A 21,672-nucleotide genomic window follows, 5' to 3' on the forward strand; every position below is an offset into this window, starting at 1 on the left:
TCATTTAAAAAGGAGTTTGGACACTATACTCAGTTTAGTATCGTGGTCTTCATTTCACAGTGTGAAGACAACGTTTTTTATTGTTCCTCCTAGTGTCAGGACAGCAAACAGTTCACACAACAGCATCCTATCAAAGACTGAGAAGGCGTCGGTAGGCAGGGAAATTATAGACCAGGCCCGGTCCTGCACAACAGCCACAGGTGAGACAACAGCCCTAGCCCATCATCCCATCCCTCCACGCTATCACATAACCCCGTGTTTCCCAATCCGTTCCTCCAAGGCCCGTAGCAATTGCATATTTTGGTCCTATCATACCTGATCAAACGAATCACTTGTTGAGAAGAGATGTCCATGGGAGAGACAACATTACAGAATATTCAGATATTAATGTATTGTCTAGAAGAGACATAATTATCTGCCAGGTAGAATAGGAAATTGTAATAACCATTTATTACACTGAAGATATAAATGCAACATGCAACAATTTCTAAGATTTTACTGAGTTACAGTTCATAAGAAAATCAGTCAATTGAAAGGCCCTACAGAACTGTCAAAGGGATTCCTCTAGGGGCGGTTGAAAGGCCCTAATCTATAGATGTTACATGACTGGGAATACAGACATGCATCTGTTGGTCAAAGACACCTTCAAAACAAAAGGTAGTGGCGTGGATCAGAAAGCCAGTCAGTATCTGGTGTGATCACCACTTCTCTTCAATGGCTGTGTGAAGTTAATGGATATTGGTGGGAACTGGAACACACTGACGTATAGGTCGATTCAGAGTATCCCAAACATACTCAAATGGGGGACATGTCTGGTGAGTATGCAGGCTGGGACATTTTCAGCTTCCAGGAATTGTGTACAGATCCTTGCGACACGGGCCTCAGAAATGTTCCATACCCACAAATAGCTTATTTCTATAAAATATTGTGCACAAATTTGTTTATAACCCTATTAGTGAGCATGTCTCTTTTGCCAAGATAATCCATCCTCTTGACAGGTGTAGCATATCAAGAAGCTGATTAAATGGCATGGTAATTGCACAGGTGCACCTTGTGCTGGGAACAATAAAAAGGCCTCTAAAATGTGAAGTTGTGTCACACAACACAATGCAACAGAGGTCTCCAGTTTTGAGGGAGTGTGCAATTGTCATGCTAACTGCAGGAATGTCCCCCAAAGCTGTTGACAGAGAATTTAACGCTAATTTCTCTACCATAAGCCACCTCCAAAGTCATTTTAGAGAATTTGGCAGTACGTCCAACTGGCCTCACAACCTCAGATCATTGTAACCACGCCAGCCCAGGACCTCCACATTTGGCTTCTTCACCTGTGGGATCGTCTGAGACCAGTCACCCAGACAGCTGATGAAACTGAGGAGTATTTCTGTCTGTAACAAAGCCCTTTTGTGGGGAAAAACTCATTTTGAAATCAATAGATTAGGGCCGAATGAATGTATTTAAATTGACTGATTTCCTTACATGAACTGTAACTCAGTCAAATTCTAGCATGTTGCGTTTATATTTTTGTTGAGTATAATTTTGAAGTGAGTGAACGTCTGTTTGTTGTTGTCTACTTACACCACAATGCGGCGGTCCAGGAACCAGTACTTGCGGCGGTGGCGGTCATAGCCGATTGGCAGCTGTCGGATGTATGGTCGGCTCTTCTGTGCCTCCGTCACACAGTCCACCACGCCGGGCACCTTGTGTGCCACACACACCTCGCACTGCCACTCGTCCTCGGGTACCTCCACCAGTGGCGGCTTTACGCACTCCAGGTGGTAGACGGCCGAGCACGTCTCACAGCAGAGGAGGTCCCCCAGCCGGTGGCACACCCTGCAGTGGTCGTCATACGCCACCACCCCCTCCGACATCAACTCTTCTCTAGCCAGGTTGGTGGCCAGGAACTGGTCCACGAGAAATTGAAGGACCTTAATTTTGCTCTCGAGGGGCTCGTAGGGGTACTCCTCGCCCTCCAGTAAAGGGAGCACCTGGCGGTACTCTGGGTCGCTCTCGCAGTAGGCGCGCACCATCTCGGGCCAGGTCATGCCGTCGATGAAGTAGAGCGTGGAGTTGACGCTGTCCTTGAGGTCGGCAGGACCGAACGTGGTGTTGGATGTGTCCTCCTCACGCAGGATGGCCTTGAGCAGGGCGGTGTGGGTCTCAGCCAGCAGGGTGCACTGCTCCTGGCCCGCCAGCGCCGCACAAAAGTCCTCAAAGCGGAACGGCGAGAGGCGCAGGACCGAGCCAAAGTTGCGCAGCACCTCATAGACGGCCGAGATGTTGAGGAGCTGACTAGCCGGCACCAAAAGGTCCTCTGAGGACTTGGGCAGCTCAAGGGGGGGCACCTCCTTGGCCTCGAAGATGGGCGAGCGGGGCCGGTGTGGGCGTCTGCCCCTCCGGCCTGTGACAGAGAGGGATGGAGAGAGAGAGTGATAAATTATGTAAAGAATTCAAATCAATCAAGGGACAAAATGGGGTCAAGAAAAAAGGCCCTTCAATACTAAGTGCTGGACTCTGAGAAACACAACAAAGGCAGGTGAAGAAACAAGACAAAGCTAGATACATAGTGAATGAGCCAACGCAGGCAGCACAATTCCCATCAACCATAACTACTGTCGATGTTTCTATCAAACAGGCAGGGCTTCTTATTCAACACATTTGAGTGTGTAATTATTTTGTTACTGTTTATGAATAACAGCTCTAAATGTGTGCATTACTTTCCTTGTATCAACTTTCATGTATAGCCTATTGGTTATAACCAACTTGTATTTTTTTTACCCTTCCATAAATCCCATGGTGTATATCAAGTCTTAATCTCTTCTATAAACAGAATTTCTCCCTTTGGAAAGAGAACTTTAGATTTACTCAGTCATTTAAAAAAAATATATCAAGTCTTAAAAATGTAAATAAGCTAACCTAGCACCTGGTACTTGAGTATACACCGTGCAGTGGAGAATTTGGCCTTCCTTCATCGACGGCATGACCTGACCCTAGGCCAGAATATGGGTGCTGATCTAGGGTCAGCTCCCCCTGTCCATGTAATCTTATTCATTATGATCGAAAAGGCTAAACTGAACCTAGATCAGCACTTTTTATGAATATGGGCCCGGATCAAGTTCAGAATCTGAAACATGGTTCCACACACTCTGATATCAGCTAGAGTAGTTATGTGTAACAACTAACATACTGTAGTTTTAAATTCGATTTCAAACATTAGACAGGGTGTGTAGGCATAGACGAAGTGACATGAAAATGACCAGCAAGCACCACTCCCCTGAGCTGTGTGGCCCCAGTCAGGGCTGTGTACAAAAACCTCTGCCTTCGTTCCTTCGGCCCTATGCACAGAGTCTCTATGTATGTGTAAGCATGTATTTGTGACTCAGTGTGCTAAAATGAGTGTGTGTGATTATAGGTCATACGAAAGGCACATAAACCACTCTTTGCACAATTCAGCCATATTTGCATGGTAAGCGAGCCTATTTGGGGTTGGAGGTTATTGGCCTAATCAGTCAGTGGGGTCTAATGGAGAGAGAGAGAGAATTATGATTCAAGAAATACCAATGTTGTCTTGGCTGTACACATCTGTGCTTTTGAGATGTGGGGCAACTTATGAATAATACGCAGACATTTTAGGATGAATACAATATCAATAAATCTAGAACTTTATGGAAATATAATTCTGCATTGAATTACAAAATGGTTCCTTAATAATCCAGAAATGGCTTGAAAATTGTTTATGCGAAGAAAGACCAAAGTACATGAATGACATCAACGTCACTTACACAAATGGTTAGACATTATGCAAGAACAAAACTATTGTTCTTTACAGTTCAATTATTTTTCAAATAAGTTTGCCATTGCTCTTGCTCGTTTACACTGATAGATTGGCTTTGCTATGGTTACCGTACAATTTACTACGTGATATTATAACGAGTTAAAGCTGCAACAGGTGAAATTAGAGCGCCTCTTTTCAAAACAAAGGGCCTTGGCGATTATGTCCCTGTCAAGCTGATTTGACCACAATCTCGCGAAATATATCGCAAACACTTGCTTTTCTAAAGGAAAAAAAGGTTTAAATTAAGGGAAGGGGGATCAATTACAACTGGTTGATTAAACTGCGCATTTATTGTTTACATCTACTACAGGAACTGTTTAAAAGGTATATTCATGCCATGCAAGACAACGCGACAAAATTATCAAATGGTATAAATCTTCACGTGAAATTTTGTAGCCAGATAGTGCAGCATGGCATGCTTGTTGACGCATATATGTTAACAGATATTGCTAAATTAATGAATGGAAAGTAGCTAAATGTTCATCTTGAACTAACGCCTCAGCAAATAATGTTGTATGCAAAATGGTGCAATTATGCAAATGAACAATTCCGTTTTACAATAATCCCCATTGTCAAATGCGTGTTCATTTTTGCCTAAAGTTGCTGATTTTTTATAACAGAAAACATGCGAGGCGACAGTAGTGTTCACTGTGCGGGAACTAGCAAACGATCACCAGAGCTCCTAAACAAAGGCCTGTTTATGAGTGCAATCTCCATTTTGAACAATGCACATTGCTTACCAAATGTGCTAAATAAGAACTGTAACACTTTGGCGTGCATTTGAAAAAAAATGCTTCTAAATTGCAAGCAAACGTACCTGGAGTGCTGCCGTGCGTGCTATCATGGCTCCGAAAGCTGCTCTCTGTACAGTAGCTAGCATCATCCTCATCTGGTAATTCTTCCAGAAAATCGGACTCATTGCCCACGGCCTCCTCTTCGTAGTCTGAGGGATTCTCGTGTAAAAGTTCGTCTTCCTCCGACCTCAAACTAATATTATCCTCTTCCTCGTCGCTATTGTCATCGTAGACCACCTTGCACAGTGGCCGTCTCCCCCGACCACCTCTCGAACCCCTGCCTCTTCCTCTGCCCCGCGATGTCGTCGCTGCTCCAACTTTCCTCCGGCCCCTGGACGAATGGTAGTTCTCTCTCCGATGAATTTCTGTATCACCGGTATCCACCACCGAGCCTCGTCCGCGGCCACGTCCTCGGCCCCTTCCCCTACCACGGCTACCTCTCCCTCTCCCTCTCGAACCGCGAACTGGCCCAGGGGAAACCTCCTGCATCTCCGCTGCCTGTTTAGGCGGCCTTCCTCTTCTCCCTCGCATTGTAGCAGATGTATTATTTTTTATTTCAATTTTAGCGCGCGACTAGTCCACGCAAACCCGAAAAAACGGGCACCCTCGGAAACCCTAACCAACGTCGCGATAGTCTCAATTAGCCCCACCAAGCCCCGGGCTCAATTTTTAGTAGAAAGTTCAAATAGAATGGCCGGCTTCCCGCTTTAGGTCGCCTGCAGTCGCCATTTTTCTTCGGATCTCTCCCTCCGCTGAAAACAGACAGCAGGCCCTGTACGGAGGTCACGTGACTACTATTCTACAGTCGACGCATTTAGTTCATAAAATGTGTTATCCATGCGAACGTGATGCCCCCACGATTGTTTATTTACGTTCACTTGTCATGTCAAGTCACACAAATCAAGAAAACATGGATTTAATTACAATGTAACAGCATTGTCAATTTGCAGCTGACGTCGTCATTCTAGCCAGAATGTAGACCAGCATACGTAGTCGGGACACGGGAAAGATCAGAATCTTGAAACCAAGTTGTTATTAAGTCAGTTCCAGAGTTCCAGCACATATTAGGGATAAGTTCACTATATGTCAACATTTGAGTCATGTAGGTATTGGTAGTTGATGTGTTACTATTATCAAAGAGACTCCATTTGTAATTGTGCTAATGCAGAGTGGAGTTATTCAATAAACTTATTTTAATGGCAAAAAATACTCATAATATATTGTGTATTGCATTGCATTGGATAATTGTATGCCTTTATTTAAAAAATAGGATCGGGAAAAAATATTCAAATATTGTGTTTACTTATTGACGTAAACAGCGGATATTATGAAGAGGTTATTCAACATTCTGGATCAGAACGAAGAACATCAGAATAGTTCCATCACCATGAATGATGGTGACATAACCTACCAATGTAGCAGTTGTGGTGCAACATTGTTTCTTTTTTTCTCTTTGTTGCTACAATGTTTCCTAAATCCCTCTCTTATGATAGGGCCTAGCTACATTACGTATGCTCTCAATGTAACCTATTTAGATCAGGCCTACTACGTATAGTGTACTGGTACCTACTCTCTGTAGTTTATCTATGCCAAGGCTTTTCTCTTTAAAACAAGCACATTGCTTTATTAACTCCAGCAGGCAGACGTCTAATTATTTCGATGTTATAGCTACATTGTTAATAATAGAAGCAGTCGGCAAAGTGAATGGTCGTTCAAAAATTAGCTGACACACTTAAAAACGATACATAGTAGCAGGTTTAACATGGGTATGGGTTAAATTGGGATTGATTGAATATATAAAATATCAAGTTGTCGTGGCCGAGTGGTTAAGGCGATGGACTAGAAATCCATTGGGATCTTCCCGCGCAGGTTCGAATCCTGCCGACAACGTTATCTTTTGACGATGTAAATTGGAAGTTTCCCTCTAAAGGGTAGTACTTCCAATGCCAAAATCTTTCTACTATACATTTGTTAGGTCCATTTGAATGTCATTTATATCTTGACATTACCTACTGTCATCATGTAAAAGGCGGTACAACACAGTGTTAAAAAATAAATACTTCATTTTCTGTTTGCATGTTCCACGTAGCCTTGAGCAGTATTGCAAAAAATATTGATGTGGATATCTAAATTACATACACTACATGACCAAAAGTATGTGGACACCTTCTTTTCGAACATCTCATTCCAAAAGCATGAGCATTAACATGGAGTTTGTCCACCATTTGCTGCTATAACAGCCTCCACTCTTCTGGGAAGGCTTTCCACAATGTTAGAACATTGCTGCGGTGACCTGCATCCATTCAGCCACAAGAGCATAAGTGAGATTGGGCACTGATGTTGGACGATTAGGCCTGGCTCGGAGTCTGCGTTCCAATTGATCCCAAAGGTGTTCGATGGGCTCGAGGTCAGGTTGCTGCGCAGGCCAGTCAAGTTCTTCCACACCGATCTCGACAAACCATTTCTGTATGGACCTTGTTCTGTGCACGGGGGCATTTCCGTGGTGAAACAGGAAAGGGCCATCCCCAAACTGTTGCCACAAAGTTGAAAGCACAGAATAGTCTAGAATGTCATTGTATTCATAGACTGTTCTCTCTGCTTACCGCACGGCAAGTGGTGCCGGAGCACCAAGTCTAGGTCCAAAAGACTTCCTAACAGCTTCTCAAATGGCTACCCAGACTATTATGCTGCTGCTACTCTCTGTTGATTTTCTATTCATAGTCACTTTAACTCTAGATGCACATATTACCTCAATTACCTCAACTAACCGGTGCCCCCATACATTGACTCTTTACTGGTACCCCCTGTATTCAGCCACACTATTGTTATTTTACTGCTGCTCTTTAATTATTTGTTACTTTGTTATTTTTTACTTATCACTTATTTATTTAAACTGTATTGTCGGTTAAAGGCTTGTAAGTAAGCATTTCACTGTAAGGTTGTATTTGGCACGTGACAAATATCATTTGATTTGATTTACTATGTAGCTTTAAGATTTCCCTTCACTGGAACTAGCCTAGCCCGAAACCATGAAAAACAGCCCCGGACCATTATTCCTCCTCCACCAAACTTTACTGTTGGCACTATTCATTGGTGCAGGTAGGGTTCTCCTGGCATCCGCCAAATCCAGATTTGTCCATGGACTGCCAGATGGTGAAATGTGATTCATCATTCCAGAGAATACGTTTCCACTGCTCCAGAGACCAATGGCAGCAAGCTTTACACCACTCCAGCCGATGCTTGGCATTGGGCATGGTGATCTTTGGCTTGTGTGCGACTGTTAGGCCATGGAACCCAATTTCATGAAGCTCCCAACGAACAGTTCTTGTGCTGACGTTTCTTCCAGAGGCAGTTTGGAACTTGGTAGTCAAGTGTTAAAACAGAGGACAGATAATTTTTTACCCACTTCAGCGGTCCTGTTCTGAGGCTGCGGCCTACCACTTTGTGGCTAAGCCATTGTTGCTCCTAGATGTTTCCACTTTACAATAACAGCACTTACAGTTAACCGGGGCAGCTCTATCAGGGCATACATTTGACAAATTGACTTGTTGGAAAGGTGGCATCTTATGACTGTGCCACATTAAAAGTCAGTGAGCTCTTCAGTAAGGTCATTCTACTGCCAATGGCGATTGCATGGCTGTGGCTCGTTCCTATATACCGGTCACCAGGGGGACAGTGGGACCCACATTCTGAAATTGTATTTTTGTCCCCCCCTAGTTTTATCAATGGCATGTGATACAAAACAAATTAAGTGTGCTTTAGGACCATACAGACGCCTCCGAGCGGTCAAGTAGGCTGTTTGGAGACCTTATCTGATATGCTACCCCCACTTTTAAAATCTAACTTGTACCCCTCCCTGCCATCAAGAATGGCTGAAATAGCCAAATCCACTCATTTGAAGGGGTGTCCACAATACTTTTGTATATGGTACCATGTTATCTTACCTTAGACATACATATAACCATTCATGATGGGACAAAGACAAGGGTCATTTTGTGCATAGGGTATTTTTAATACAAATACTGTCATATGAATTCAGAATTTATTTTGTTAGAATGAAACACAAAATGTATCTATAGAAAACATGGTGCTACACTACAATGTGATTGGGAGATGTACAGTTATTCACAGTCCAAATAGCCTTCAGGAAATACAACATTTAACCACAAGATTGTCAACCATATGGAAGGTTGATTCCCATTTTTAGACATGTCAGGTATTTTGTATATTCCTATAAAGGGGCAGTATGTTCCATAGGTTAAAAATATCTATGCCATGTTGCAATATCATGGGACTATATCGTTTACATAATTCATATTAGCAAATATTTCTACCACACCACCCTCAGATTATACAGACAAATCGCATGGCTATAGGGACCGAGGCCTCGGCAATGCCACAGTTCAGAACTAGAGAATCATTTGCTCTACACACCCGAAAATCTACTAGACTGATCCCAGATCTGTTTGGGCGCTGCACAGCCAACTCCTATGCTCATCGATGAAAGCACAAGCAGATCTGGGACCAGTGTAGGCATCTACAGTACGTAGGTATGATACAGCAGTTGAACCATGGCCCTTTTGGTAGTGGACCAAATACAAAGTGGAACACAACGATGCAACTGACCAAGAGAAATGGGGAGAGAAGGTCAACGGCAAAGTTCGATTAGAAATTATCTGTAAATATGACCTAAAACAGCTCGATGACTTCTATGGAGTACTGGCTGATGTCCTTGGACAGCTTCATTTTGTGGAGCTCTTGAAGGCTGCTCTCAATCTTCCCCAGTTCAGAGAATAGTTTCACCTGGAATGGGTAGATGGGGATAGACGTTAACTTATAACAAAGTACCATATACAGCATGTGCGTCGGCGAGATGAAGTAGATGCACAAATTAAATTGCAGTAGTGTGTCAATTTCCGCAACAAATAAGAGCGTTGAAGCGCGTGTGTAAACTCCTCAGCTGGGTTGGTCACGTAGCTAGCATGTTTTAGAAGCGTGGAGCGAACCAGTGCACATGCGCAGATACTCTGTGTGTCAGCAAAGTCTTGGATCGTGCTCATCCTAATATCGTCGATGTAGCAACGTGAAAATAAGAATTTGTTCTTAACCGACTTGCCTAGTTTAAAAAAAGGTTAAACATTTTTTTTTTTTAAACCGCAGAGTCTACCTTTGTGAAGTTCTGACAAAACGGCTAGCATTTATAACTGCAACACTTGCTTTCAAGTTTGAACCACTGGAGAGGTAAACATTCCTCCCTGGGTGCCTCAACGGGTTTTATTCTCACGGCAATAAAAACACATTATGACAAAAATGCTCAAATATAATTTGGACCAAAGAGAAAGCATATACCTGGGACTTGACAAAGCTTTGGAGATTAGACAACAATCCTTTGGCATCAGGAGCCATGACCAAGACTGTGAAATGAGCATCCAACAACAAGCACACCCAGTCAATGATCTAGAAAAGGAAATTCAGAACACACACATTAAGTTAAATGCTATAAAATGTCATTATATGCATTCACCTCTTGTAGAACTTTCATGCTTCCATGTACCAACCTGTGTCATCGTGGGCGATCTCAAACCTGGCGTTTGTGTGTAGACGTCTTGGGAATATTTCAAATAGACAAACTGGAGGTACTGAAGAAAGAGCTAGGAGAGGAAAGGAAACAGAATGATTTTTTTATTTTACTAGGCAAGTCAGTTAAGAACAAATTCTTATTTTCAATGACGGCCTAGGAACAGTGGGTTAACTGCCTGTTCAGGGGCAGAACGACAGATTTGTACCTTGTCAGCTCTGGGATTTGAACTTGATACCTTTCGGTTACTAGTCCAACGCTCTAACCACTAGGCTACCCTGCCACCCCAAGGATGCAACCATCAGCCTTTCAATGCATCCTCATAGCTAACTGCAATTCATAAATTGGTAGTAAATAGTAGAAGAAATTCACATTTTACTGTTCTTCAATGAGGAAGACTGGAATTGGAATTTACTTCCTGAATCGACATGAATGAAATGGAATTGATCCCAACGATGGCATATTGTCAAGGAGATGGGACACAGGTATCTACTCACAATAACCTGCTGAGTGTCGAGGTCCTTCAGGTGGGGGAGCAGGAAGTTGTCACTGTACGGCGTCTGCAGGACCTCATTACTATGGCAGCACAGTTAAGTTATAACACCTCCACACAGGTTTAAGAGTCATTTCTATGGACTAGTGCTGTATATTAGCGCAAGATAAACAGTATAGTGCATTGCAGCCGACTGTTGACAATGAAATGTGCCATTGTTATTTCATTTAATCTATCCCTATTAAATGATCAATTCAACAAACCTATAGTGAGAGGATACAGTAACAGCCTTGTGTTGGTTCAATCCCTCTGACTATTGATGATTCTGTGTGTCAATGTATGTCTATCAAATACACTGTTCAATCAATAATAACATAAGCAGATATTACTGTAGTCTTGCAATGGAATAGTGTTTAGGGAGATGGTTGTCCAGACTAGAAAAGGATACAGTAGCACAGCCTTGTGTAGACCCACGGGGCAGGCCTCTAGCTGCAGTGTGTGGTTCTTCTTATCCTGGGGAGGTTTGGGCTGGTGGTTGGTGTCACAGCTGTCCTCCTCAAACAGAGGCGGGCTGAAACCGTTCTGTTGGCCCCCCCGGGCCCCCACCAGGCCCTCCATGAAGGACACGCTGTCTGGCTCCAGACTGACCATCTCCACGTCGCCGTCTGGCACACTTGAGGAAGGAGAGTGACACATGGCCGTTACAACAACAATCCTGACTTCAGGCTATTTATATGAGTTGACAAACTATTGTATTTGCAGGAACAAGACTTGGAAGCATTGGAAATGGTTCAAACGAAACAAGTTCTAGAAATAAAGCACTTCAAAATAAGCATCATTTAAAAGCAACACACAGCCACAAAGAGACCGCTTGGTTTACAATGTGGTGGAAAAAAATATGCATTTGTATACAATGAATAGAAACTTCAACCATCAAGAGAGAGGACAGCAATTAGGCCAACAAATACATAACCAAGCTCCTGCACTGGTAGGAAACACTAGCCTGAGCTTCACCAGAATTAATCTTATTCACAACGTATAGGTTGTCACAAAAGACGCCCCCCATACACTATCGAGTTAGACTGACCTGATGAAGGTTTTGAGGCAGGCACACGTGACCACCTCAGGGATGTCTGGGAAGAGCTGCAGGCACAGCTGACACAGGAAGTAGTCCTTGTGCTCCAGGGACAGCAGCAGGAGGCCGGGACACACGCTGCAGAAAGACACACAGAACAGGTCAGAACCAAACCAAGGGACTCAGTCTGTGTGAAAATACTAGTATCCTAGTATTCTTTCCTTCATTGCTACTGATGGGTGCGGAAACTGGATAGGTACCCACCCACCACGTCTTCACTTATCATCATTCGAGACCACCTAAAGCGAGACCGATTCAAGTCCAATCCCGGAGAAAAAATACAAAAACCGGATGGGGGGGGGGGTGAACTTTGTCAAGAATGAGACCGGCAGGGTGACAAGCGGTCCGAGTCAAGACCGAGCCACAAAAAAAGTCAAATTCAACACCATGATTGTAATTTCGTCAAATCACCACCATAATAAGAGCTCAACATGTCCAGTACTTCTGTGTTCATATTTCAGAACATCATATGGATTCTTTATTCATTCAGATGTTAAAAAATGCATGCTGAGGGAATAGAGCCACTCAAGAAATTATTACTAACTCAAACACAGTGGGGAACAACGGACCTTCTACACCAAAGGATTTATAAAATAATTACAACAATTATTCGAATTACATTATTCTTTTCAGTGATGTTCTGTTTTAATCTCTTCAGTTTTTGTTGGAATGGAAAGGTTAACACTGAAGAGAGAAGAAAAAAAAGATCCAATCATGATTTTTTTGTTTTTGTGGTCTCTGGGGAGATACATCTAGCAAAGACAAGCCATTGGCTAGGCCATCAAAATAGATAGAAGGCATCTGCCATTCAACTGTATTAGGGGCAACATTTTGGAGTGACAGTTTAATCAACCAACCAACTTTTGACTTGTAATAGGTGGTACCATTTTGACAAAAAAAAAGTATGGTAACTTCTGCCTTCGCAAAGGCCAACTGTCCACTGTAGAATAAGGAGCCGTAGTTTTCCCACTGTACAATAAGGAGCAGTAGTTTTCCCACTGTACAATAAGGAGCCGTAGTTTTCCCACTGTACAATAAGGAGCCGTAGTTTTCCTACGGTACAATAAGGAGCAGTAGTTTTCCCACTGTACAATAAGGAGCAGTAGTTTTCCCACTGTACAATAAGGAGCAGTAGTTTTCCCACGGTACAATAAGGAGCAGTAGTTTTCCCACTGTACAATAAGGAGCAGTAGTTTTCCCACTGTACAATAAGGAGCAGTAGTTTTCCCACGGTACAATAAGGAGCCGTAGTTTTCCCACTGTAGAATAAGGAGCCGTAGTTTTCCCACTGTACAATAAGGAGCCATAGTTTTCCCACTGTACAATAAGGAGCAGTAGTTTTCCCACGGTCTAGCTAGCCATCTTCTATTGTAGACTAGTTGCAGAGGCTGCAGCAAGTGTTATATCAAAGAGGATGTTGTTCCTAATTTGTTAGCTTCTCCCTTTTCAAGAATAACTTTCAACAAGAAGATAAGTCATATGTACATCCACTACACTACTTTGCACCAGTGGGGATTAAGGGAGTACACGCAATGGCCATAAAAAAATGAAAGTGCTTATATGGCATAAAGAGACCGAGTCAAGACCGAGTGAAAATGTATCTGACAGAGACACTCAAAAGGTGGTCTCAAGTACTTCAACACTGATGCCTTGCTAGATCGGTGAGGATGGAAGCAAGACACACACCCCAACTTGCATAACAAGTGGATGGCACCAACACTACTACGAGCTGACGACCCTGTTCACATTCACTTTCCATGCACCCAACATAGCCCATCATCCTGATAACTTCCCTGTCCAAAGGACCGATACTCCCGTGCCCTAGGAGGTCCAGTCAACTCAATGCCACCCTCACCTGTGGCAAAGAAACTGTGTTTGCACCAGCTGTGCCAGGGCCACGGGAGTGTAGAAGGCTGTCTCGGCCTGGCTTCGGGCCACCAGGTGGCAGGCCAGCTGGCCCACCGAGAGCTGCAGGTCCTGGGCATCGCCTCTGGAGACTAGGGCCTCCACCTCCCTCTGGACCTCATCCACTGGACCAGTCTGGTGGGGTTGAGGTTGAACACAGTTAACACCTAACTTAACATTTCTTTGAGAACAATTACATTTGATAGAAATACGCTATGAAAGGGACAGGTCATTTGTCATTCACTCAACGTACAACATCAATACCTGTTTGAGACTATCAAAACAGAAGAGCAAAATGAATAGCGGATCTAAAATACCTTGATAAGCTCCAGTACTTGTTCCACTGTGAGGGCTTGCGCTGATTGGCTCTTCCGACTCAGCTTCTGGACAGAGGAGGACCAATCAGAACAGGAAAATTAACATGAATCCATTCCGGTGGTAAAGTACTTGGGTTAGGATCAATCAATTCTGGAAGGCAGGTTAACTTACACTCTTCCTGGTCTCCACTATTTTGGTGGGCCCCTGTGGCTGATCCCCATGGAGTAGGGTGTTCCAAGAGGGCACAGCCACCGACGATTTGGACACTACAAAGCCGCAAATTAAATAAAATCCAACTCACTAAAGTGTTTTGTTTTAGATTACATTTCAAGGAATGCTATTCAGATGCAATTTCAAAACAGTAATGTACAGATTCAGTACATTAGATAGGCCAGGGAAAGGTGAGGGAAACGTATGCAATGACGTGTAAACAGGAGTGATATAGCTTCATCTGAATGGCTTCCTATTCACTACCTTTGAGCAGGAACACTAGGACTTGTATTAAAAGCAGTGCACTGTATAGGGAATAGGGTGCTCTTTTAGATTCAACCAGGCACTGTCAAGGACGACTAACGCCACTCGGGTGACTGTTTTGCTGAGGAAGTGCCGCGTTACCTGCGAGACCAGTGTGTCGTAGTTTCCCCAGGGCCGAGGCCAGAGAGGACTTCTGACACTCGTAGGGAATGACGGAGAGGGCCTTGCCATGAGAGACAAACAGCTTCCCTAAATAACACCAGACCTGAGGGGAAATTAAGGAATGATCATTGATATAAATAGGAGTGAAGTGGGTCTTTAGTACAAGATACAAGCATAGAGTCATTTGGTTGAAGTTTGTGAGGCAAAAAAAAAAAAAAAACTCAAATTTCTGAGTATTCCTACCTGTCCATGGATTCTTCCCGCCATCTCCTTACCAGCCTGAAGAGTCTGGAAATTAGTATTCCAGATGCAGAGGAAATCTGAAATGGAAAAAAAAGAATAAAAAGGATCGGATAGATGTCAGCAGTGTGGTGAAAGCTCCCGAGCAAACACAGGGAAGATATCACCATGTTGTTTACACGCGTCAAATCAGAACTTTGAAAAGTACGTATCTAGGGGGTTGATGCTGGATTGGGCGAATGTGTGTGAGAATCATGATTCAATCAATTCATGAAGTAAACTACAACTACACTTTTCCGCATGAGGAAAATGGACATTTCTGTTGAGCTCCTGAAATGACATGGCATTGATCCCAAACCCTGATATTTACCTTTGCCAGTTCTGGCGGAGGGATGGGGCACCCCCACCACAGCCACATGAGCTTCGTCCAGGGCCACTGCCGAGGCAGCTCCCAGCTCTCCCTCCCCCACGGGCACCATCAGGCGCAGGCTGCGAGGCAGGGCCTGCACCCCCTCCAGCCCCACATACCCCCGCGCCGCCACCACACTCTGGTACACACAGCCGTTAGGGTCTGGAGAGAGCGAGATAGAAGACAGAGATGCAAGTCAGGTCAATCATAGCCTTATGTCACCAGCACATCAATGAGAGCGCAAGTTTCTCAATAAAACACTAAATACTATCATGAGGCTGTAGCTACGATGTCCGACAACTGCGTTTCATTGTTTGTTAAGTGCTTCATTGATATCAAATGCAGTACCATTTCAACAGTATTATCTGAGGGGGGGGAAACACCATTAAAGCTGTAATATGTAACCTATTGGGCTACTCGATCAAACTCACATAGAAATGAGAGTTATAGATCTGTCACGCTTTTGAAAGCAAGTTTAAGTGGTACATATGTTCTATGTGCGCTATTTCTATGCTTTCGGTTCTTAAGTTTAGTTTTCCCGTCTTTTACTTTCGGTTTTGCACACCAGTTTCAAACAGCTGAAAACACAAGATTTTTGGTTGTTGAAAAGATATTTCACTGCATTTGAGATGGTACATTGATTCTCCACACTATATATCGCTTGTTTTGTCACAAACTGAAAATAGGCTAACTATTAGAATGTTAACCAGGAAATGCCAGAACGATTTCTGCATAATGCACATTACTACTTGGACATTTCTAACACATTACTTTGGCAGGGAAGTGACGGCCGTACTCACACAGGTAGAGCAGGTTGAGGTGTTTGTCCTGGAGAGAGGCAGAGAAACTCAATGGGGAAGCTCCAGAGTCTTCCCTCTCCAGCCTATACTTCTGTAGGGTGTTGGGGTTGAGCCTCTGCACATAAAGGCAGCACTCCCCTTTCTGTGATGGACAACAGGGAAGCTGTGTTAAACACGACATTGTGGCACAGAATTCATACTTGCACAAAACATTGCGTGCTGCAGATGGCACTGCGTTTATGCCTGCACGTGGCAGGTCACTGAGTACACGGCTATTCAGCGTACTGGTGTACCGCGAGGAAAGGATATTCTACCTGCTCTGTCGTGAAGAGGACAAAGTGCTGTTCCTCTGCCACGATGTTGGTGCTCCACCTAGGGGGCAACACGAGGACATTGTCAACTGTGTGCATCTCACACAAAAAAACGATTGTTTACTCAAATGAGCCAAGTATTGACAGCAATGTGGACAGAATTATCATAGTCGCTGACTCACTGTAAATAAATATGGGTGCAAGTTTAAAAAAAACAATGTTCAGTTGATGGGGCGGCAGGGTAGGCTCGTGGTTAGAGCGTTGGACTAGTAACCGAAAGGTATCAAGTTCAAATCTGTCGTTCTGCCCCTGAACAGGCAGTTAACCCACTGTTCCTACGCCGTCATTGAAAATAAGAATATGTTCTTAACTGACTTGCCTAGTAAAATTTAAAAAGAGGTTAAAATAAAACAATTAAATGTCGGAAGTTTTACATACACCTTAGCCAAATACATTTAAAAATCAGCTTTTCACAATTCCTGACATTTAATCCTAGTAAAAATTCCCTGTTTTAGGTCAGTTAGGATTACCACTTTATTTTTAAGAATGTGAAATGTCAGAATAATAGTAGAGATAATGATTTATTTCAGCTTTTATTTCTTTCATCACATTCCCAGTGGGTCAGAAGTTTACATACACTCAATTAGTATTTGGTAGCATTGCCTTTCAATTGTTTAACTTGGTTGAAATGTTTTGGGCAGCCTTCCACAAGCTTCCCACAATAAGTTGGGTGAATTTTGGCCCATTCCTCCTGACAGAGCTGGTGTAACTGAATCAGGTTTGTAGGCCTCCTTGCTCGCACATGCTTTTTCAGTTCTGCTCACACATTTTCTATAGGATTGAGGTCAAGGCTTTGTGATGGCCACTCCAATACCTTGACTTTGTTGTCCTTAAGCCATTTTGCCACAACTTTGTAAGTATGCTTGGGGTCATTGTCCATTTGGAAGACCCATTTGCAACCAAGCTTTTAACTTCCTGACTGATGTCTTGAGATGTTGCTTCAATATATCCACATTATTTTCCTTCCTCATGATGCCATCTGTTTTGTGAAGTGCACCAGTCCCTCTACAGCAAAGCACTCTCACAACATGATGCTGCCACCCCTGTGCTTCACAGTTGGGATGGTGTTCTTTGGCTTGCAGGCCCCCCCCTTTTTCCTCCAAACTTAACAACGGTCATCATGACCAAACAGTGGTATTTTTGTTTCATCAGACCAGAAGACATTTCTCCAAAAAGTACAATCTTTGTCCCCATGTGCAGTTGCAAACCGTAGTCTGGCTTTTTTATGGCGGTTTTGAAACAGTGGCTTCTTCCTTGCTGAGCGACCTTTCAGGTTTTGTCGATATAGGACTCGTTTTACTGTGGATAGATACTTTTGTACCTGTTTCCTCCAGCATCTTAACAAGGTCCTTTGCTGTTGTTCTGGGATTGATTTGCACCATCTCCAGGAGACAGAAAGCGTCTCCTTCCTGAGCCGTATGAAGGCTGCATGGTCCCATGGTGTTTATACTTGCGTACTATTGTTTGTACAGATGAACGTGGTACCTTCAGGCATTTGGAAATTGACCCTAAGAATGAACCAGACTTGTGGAGGTCTACACATTTCTTTCTGAGGTCTTGTCTGATTTATTTTGATTTTCCCATGATGTCAAGCAAAGAGGCACTGAGTTTGAAAGTAGGCCTTGAAATACATCCACAGGTACACCTCCAATTGACTCAAATGATGTCAATTAGCCTATCAGAAGCCATGACATCATTTTCTGGAATTTTCCAAGCTGTTGAAAGGCACAGTCAACTTAGTATATGTAAACTTCTGACCCACTGGAATTGTGTCAAATAATCTGTCTGTAAACAATTGTTGGAAAAATGACTTGTGTCATGCACAAAGTAGATGTCCTAACCGACTTGCCATAACTATAGTTTGTTAACAAGAAATTTGTGGAGTGGTTGAAAAATTAGTTTTAATGACTCCAACCTAAGTGTATGTAAACTTCCGACTTCACCTGTATATATTTTTATATCCAATACGTCAACCAGCCTCTATAGTGGTGGGACTAAAGCCAACCAACACGAAGGTTACGGATCACTAATCCAGACTAGTGTCCATTGTCTGACCTTATGACCTCCTCCTCTGACAGGACATCCTCTACGGGCTGTTGGGGGGCGGAGAGGAGGGAGTCCAGGAATCTGACTGCGCCTCTCTGAAAAAGCACCACAGGCTCTCCCCCTGGGGCAGAGTGGACCCGCCATACATCAGCAGTCACCTAAGAGACATGCAGACACAGAGCTAGTTAAGAACAATAACTGCGAGACATCGCGAAATGACCGCAAAGCAAGAGGAAAGCCTGAGATAAAAAAGGAAATGTATGGCATAATTTGATTCAATTATGGTACAATGACTTCTCACAGGCACAGTTCGTGTTACTGTGCAATTTGCAGAGTATGTAACCATATTGACAAAGTCAAAGCAGAGGAGGTTGAAATTGTATGCGTGTGAGAGAGGGAGCTCATACTTACAGTTGCTTTAAATGCTTTGTCTAAATTGAGGTCTTCATCTTTCCAAACTCTGATGACCTAGTGAGTAAACATTTATTGACCATGAACAACATGAAGACAACCACTTTATTTAAAGAATCAAGTCCAATTGTCAAGTCCAGATGTTTTAAATGTGTTCAGTTTCTATGTTGGTGGAAAGTGTCCACAAGTGTTACCTTGTTGTCGGAGACCACTACATACTCCTTGGTCTGAAAGTTGAACACTGCAGGACAAGTCAACAACTGTCCCTGTTTCACCGTCCAGCTACCCAGAGGCTTCTGGTCTGAAACCTGTCAACACAGCACCTCATAAGTAAACAACACAAACAACAACCTTTGTCATATTATTGCGGTAAATTACGTTCATATTCAAATACAAGACTTGTGTGACTACCTTTTTGACAGTAGCACCAACGTCAGCTAACCAAACAAACCCACGCCAAGCAGCTATCTAGTAGTACTGTTCTCATTGAAAGAACAGTACGTGTGCTAACGTCCACCTATGTGCATGTCGATTGATTCAAGGAAACCGTCTGAATACTCAATGTGTTGCTACACAGTTGATGAACACCATTGCAATACTGGTAAGAGAGGGAGAAATTGTTATATGTAGCTAGCTATATTTTGAAACGCTTCGGATCCCCCCCACTGCAATAGACACGAGTGTCCCATCAGCTGAGCTGGTTCAACATTTCAGCCACGTATATTGGTCAACATTACCTTGTATAAAGTGACAGATCTCGTGGAATCGGTGACGACGGCATGGTCACTGTCTCCATCCAGTTCAATTCCCTGAATTGGCGAATCTGAAGCATTTTGAGTTTGTACAAGTCCGCACAACGTGAATCCCTCATACAGCGCCGCCATGCTGGATGAAGAAAATGAAAAGAGCAAACCTCGCGAGACTTACCCACGGCTACCATAGAGTGTAGTGTTTTAAAATGGGAAACTGCAGTAAAATAAGACAGCGCCCCCCTGTGACTAGGTTATGGTATTTCATATTGAGTTGTGGTAATGTTGTGTGGTGCCTGTAGCGGTCAGTGACCCTGTGGGTATATATTCAATATACACTATATACAGTGGGGCAAAAAAGTATTGTCAGCCACCAATTGTGCAAGTTCTCCCACTTAAAAAGATGAGAGAAGCCTGTAATTTTCATCATAGGTACACTTCAACTATGACAGACAAAATTAGAAAAAAATAAGTATTTGGTCACCTACAAACAAGCAAGATTTCTGGCTCTCACAGACCTGTAACTTCTTCTTTAAGAGGCTCCTCTGTCCTCCACCCATTACCTGTATTAATGGCACCTGTTTGAACTTGTTATCAGTATAAAAGACACCTGTCCACAACCTCAAACAGTCACACTCCAAACTCCACTATGGCCAAGACCAAAGAGCTGTCAAAGGACACCAGAAACAAAATTGTAGACCTGCACCAGGCTGGGAAGACTGAATCTGCAATAGGTAAGCATCTTGGTTTAAAGAAATCAACTGTGGGAGCAATTATTAGGAAATGGAAGACATACAAGACCACTGATAATCTCCCTCGATCTGGGGCTCCACGCAATATCTCACCCCGTGGGGTCAAAATGATCACAAGAACGGTGAGCAAAAATCCCAGAACCACACGGGGGGACCTAGTGAATGACCTGCAGAGAGCTGGGACCAAAGTAACAAAGCCTACCATCAGTAACACACTACGCCGCCAGGGACTCAAATCCTGCAGTGCCAGACGTGTCCCCCTGCTTAAGCCAGTACATGTCCAGGCCCGTCTGAAGTTTGCTAGAGAGCATTTGGATGATCCAGAAGAAGATTAGGAGAATGTCATATGGTCAGATGAAACCAAAATAGAACTTTTTGGTAAAAACTCAACTCGTCGTGTTTGGAGGACAAAGAATGCTGAGTTGCATCCAAAGAACACCGTACCTACTGTGAAGCATGGGGGTGGAAACATCATGCTTTGGGGCTGTTTTTCTGTAAAGGGACCAGGACGACTGATCTGTGTAAAGGAAAGAATGAATGGGGCCATGTATCGTGAGATTTGAGTGAAAACCTCCTTCCATCAGCAAGGGCATTGAAGATGAAACGTGGCTGGGTCTTTCAGCATGACAATGATCCCAAACACACCGCCCGGGCAACGAATGAGTGGCTTCGTAAGAAGCATTTCAAGGTCCTGGAGTGGCCTAGCCAGTCTCCAGATCTCAACCCCATAGAAAATCTTTGGAGGGAGTTGAAAGTCCGTGTTGCCCAGCAACGGCCCCAGAACATCACTGCTCTAGAGGAGATCTGCATGGAGGAATGGGCCAAAATACCAGCAACAGTGTGTGAAAACCTTGTGAAGACTTACAGAAAACGTTTGACCTCTGTCATTGCCAACAAAGGGTATATAACAAAGTTTTGAGATAAACTTTTGTTATTGACCAAATACTTATTTTCCACCATAATTTGCAAATAATTTCATTAAAAATCCTACAATGTGATTTTCTTTCCTCATTTTGTCTGTCATAGTTGAAGTGTACCTATGATGAAAATTAAAGGCCTCTCTCATCTTTTTAAGTGGGAGAACTTGCACAATTGGTGGCTGACTAAATAGTTTTTTGCCCCACTGTATATATACATAGGGTATGTGGACACCTCTTCAAATTAACGGATTCGTCTATTTCAGCCACGTGTATAAAGTCGGGC

At 43.4% G+C, this 21,672-nt stretch overlaps 2 protein-coding genes and 1 non-coding gene across 5 annotated transcripts in view; 1 reads left to right on the plus strand and 2 right to left on the minus strand.

The window, feature by feature from the left end:
• LOC112230356 (nucleosome-remodeling factor subunit BPTF) overlaps positions 1 to 5,426 on the minus strand; it is a 50,664-nt gene extending 45,238 nt beyond the window's left edge. For 2 of the 3 annotated variants that reach the window (XM_024396609.2, XM_024396608.2), the window contains exons 1-2: positions 4,650 to 5,426; positions 1,576 to 2,398 (exon numbers count right to left, since the gene is read on the minus strand). In XM_024396609.2, the coding sequence (XP_024252377.2) occupies positions 1,576 to 2,398; positions 4,650 to 5,157 (1,331 nt within the window). In that variant the 5' untranslated portion in view covers positions 5,158 to 5,426. The remainder of the gene's footprint in view (positions 1 to 1,575; positions 2,399 to 4,649) is intronic. The other variant, XM_024396610.2, reaches the window with a different exon arrangement.
• A 1,008-nt stretch (positions 5,427 to 6,434) lies between these two features.
• On the plus strand, positions 6,435 to 6,516 carry trnas-aga. Its single transcript has one exon. It is a non-coding gene; the product is annotated as a tRNA-Ser (tRNA).
• Positions 6,517 to 8,617: 2,101 nt separating this feature from the next.
• LOC112230355 (nucleolar protein 11-like) lies at positions 8,618 to 19,890 on the minus strand. The gene is made up of 18 exons (XM_024396607.2): positions 19,706 to 19,890; positions 19,163 to 19,276; positions 18,969 to 19,025; positions 18,567 to 18,715; positions 16,455 to 16,512; positions 16,141 to 16,282; positions 15,302 to 15,502; positions 14,935 to 15,011; positions 14,671 to 14,794; positions 14,227 to 14,321; positions 14,055 to 14,120; positions 13,688 to 13,872; positions 11,785 to 11,910; positions 11,146 to 11,370; positions 10,702 to 10,780; positions 10,185 to 10,277; positions 9,976 to 10,083; positions 8,618 to 9,429 (listed from the first exon to the last, which is right to left on the minus strand). Exons 1-18 carry the CDS (start codon positions 19,850 to 19,852, stop codon positions 9,316 to 9,318), a joined length of 2,160 nt encoding a protein of 719 aa, XP_024252375.1. The 5' UTR covers positions 19,853 to 19,890; the 3' UTR covers positions 8,618 to 9,315.
• Positions 19,891 to 21,672: the final 1,782 nt, after the last annotated feature.

This window comes from Oncorhynchus tshawytscha, linkage group LG32 (genome assembly GCF_018296145.1).
Source record: "Oncorhynchus tshawytscha isolate Ot180627B linkage group LG32, Otsh_v2.0, whole genome shotgun sequence".
Lineage (NCBI taxonomy): Eukaryota > Metazoa > Chordata > Actinopteri > Salmoniformes > Salmonidae > Oncorhynchus > Oncorhynchus tshawytscha.

Excerpts from the sequence above, each read along its gene's own strand:
- LOC112230355 (XM_024396607.2), bottom strand. The coding sequence starts at position 19,852 with ATGGCGGCGCTGTATGAGGGATTCACGTTGTGCGGACTTGTACAAACT. Across the intron at positions 19,277-19,705 it reads GATCTGTCACTTTATACAAG|GTTTCAGACCAGAAGCCTCT; the intron begins GTAATGTTGACC and ends CTGTGTTGACAG. Across the intron at positions 11,371-11,784 it reads TGCCTCAAAACCTTCATCAG|TGTGCCAGACGGCGACGTGG; the intron begins GTCAGTCTAACT and ends TCCTTCCTCAAG.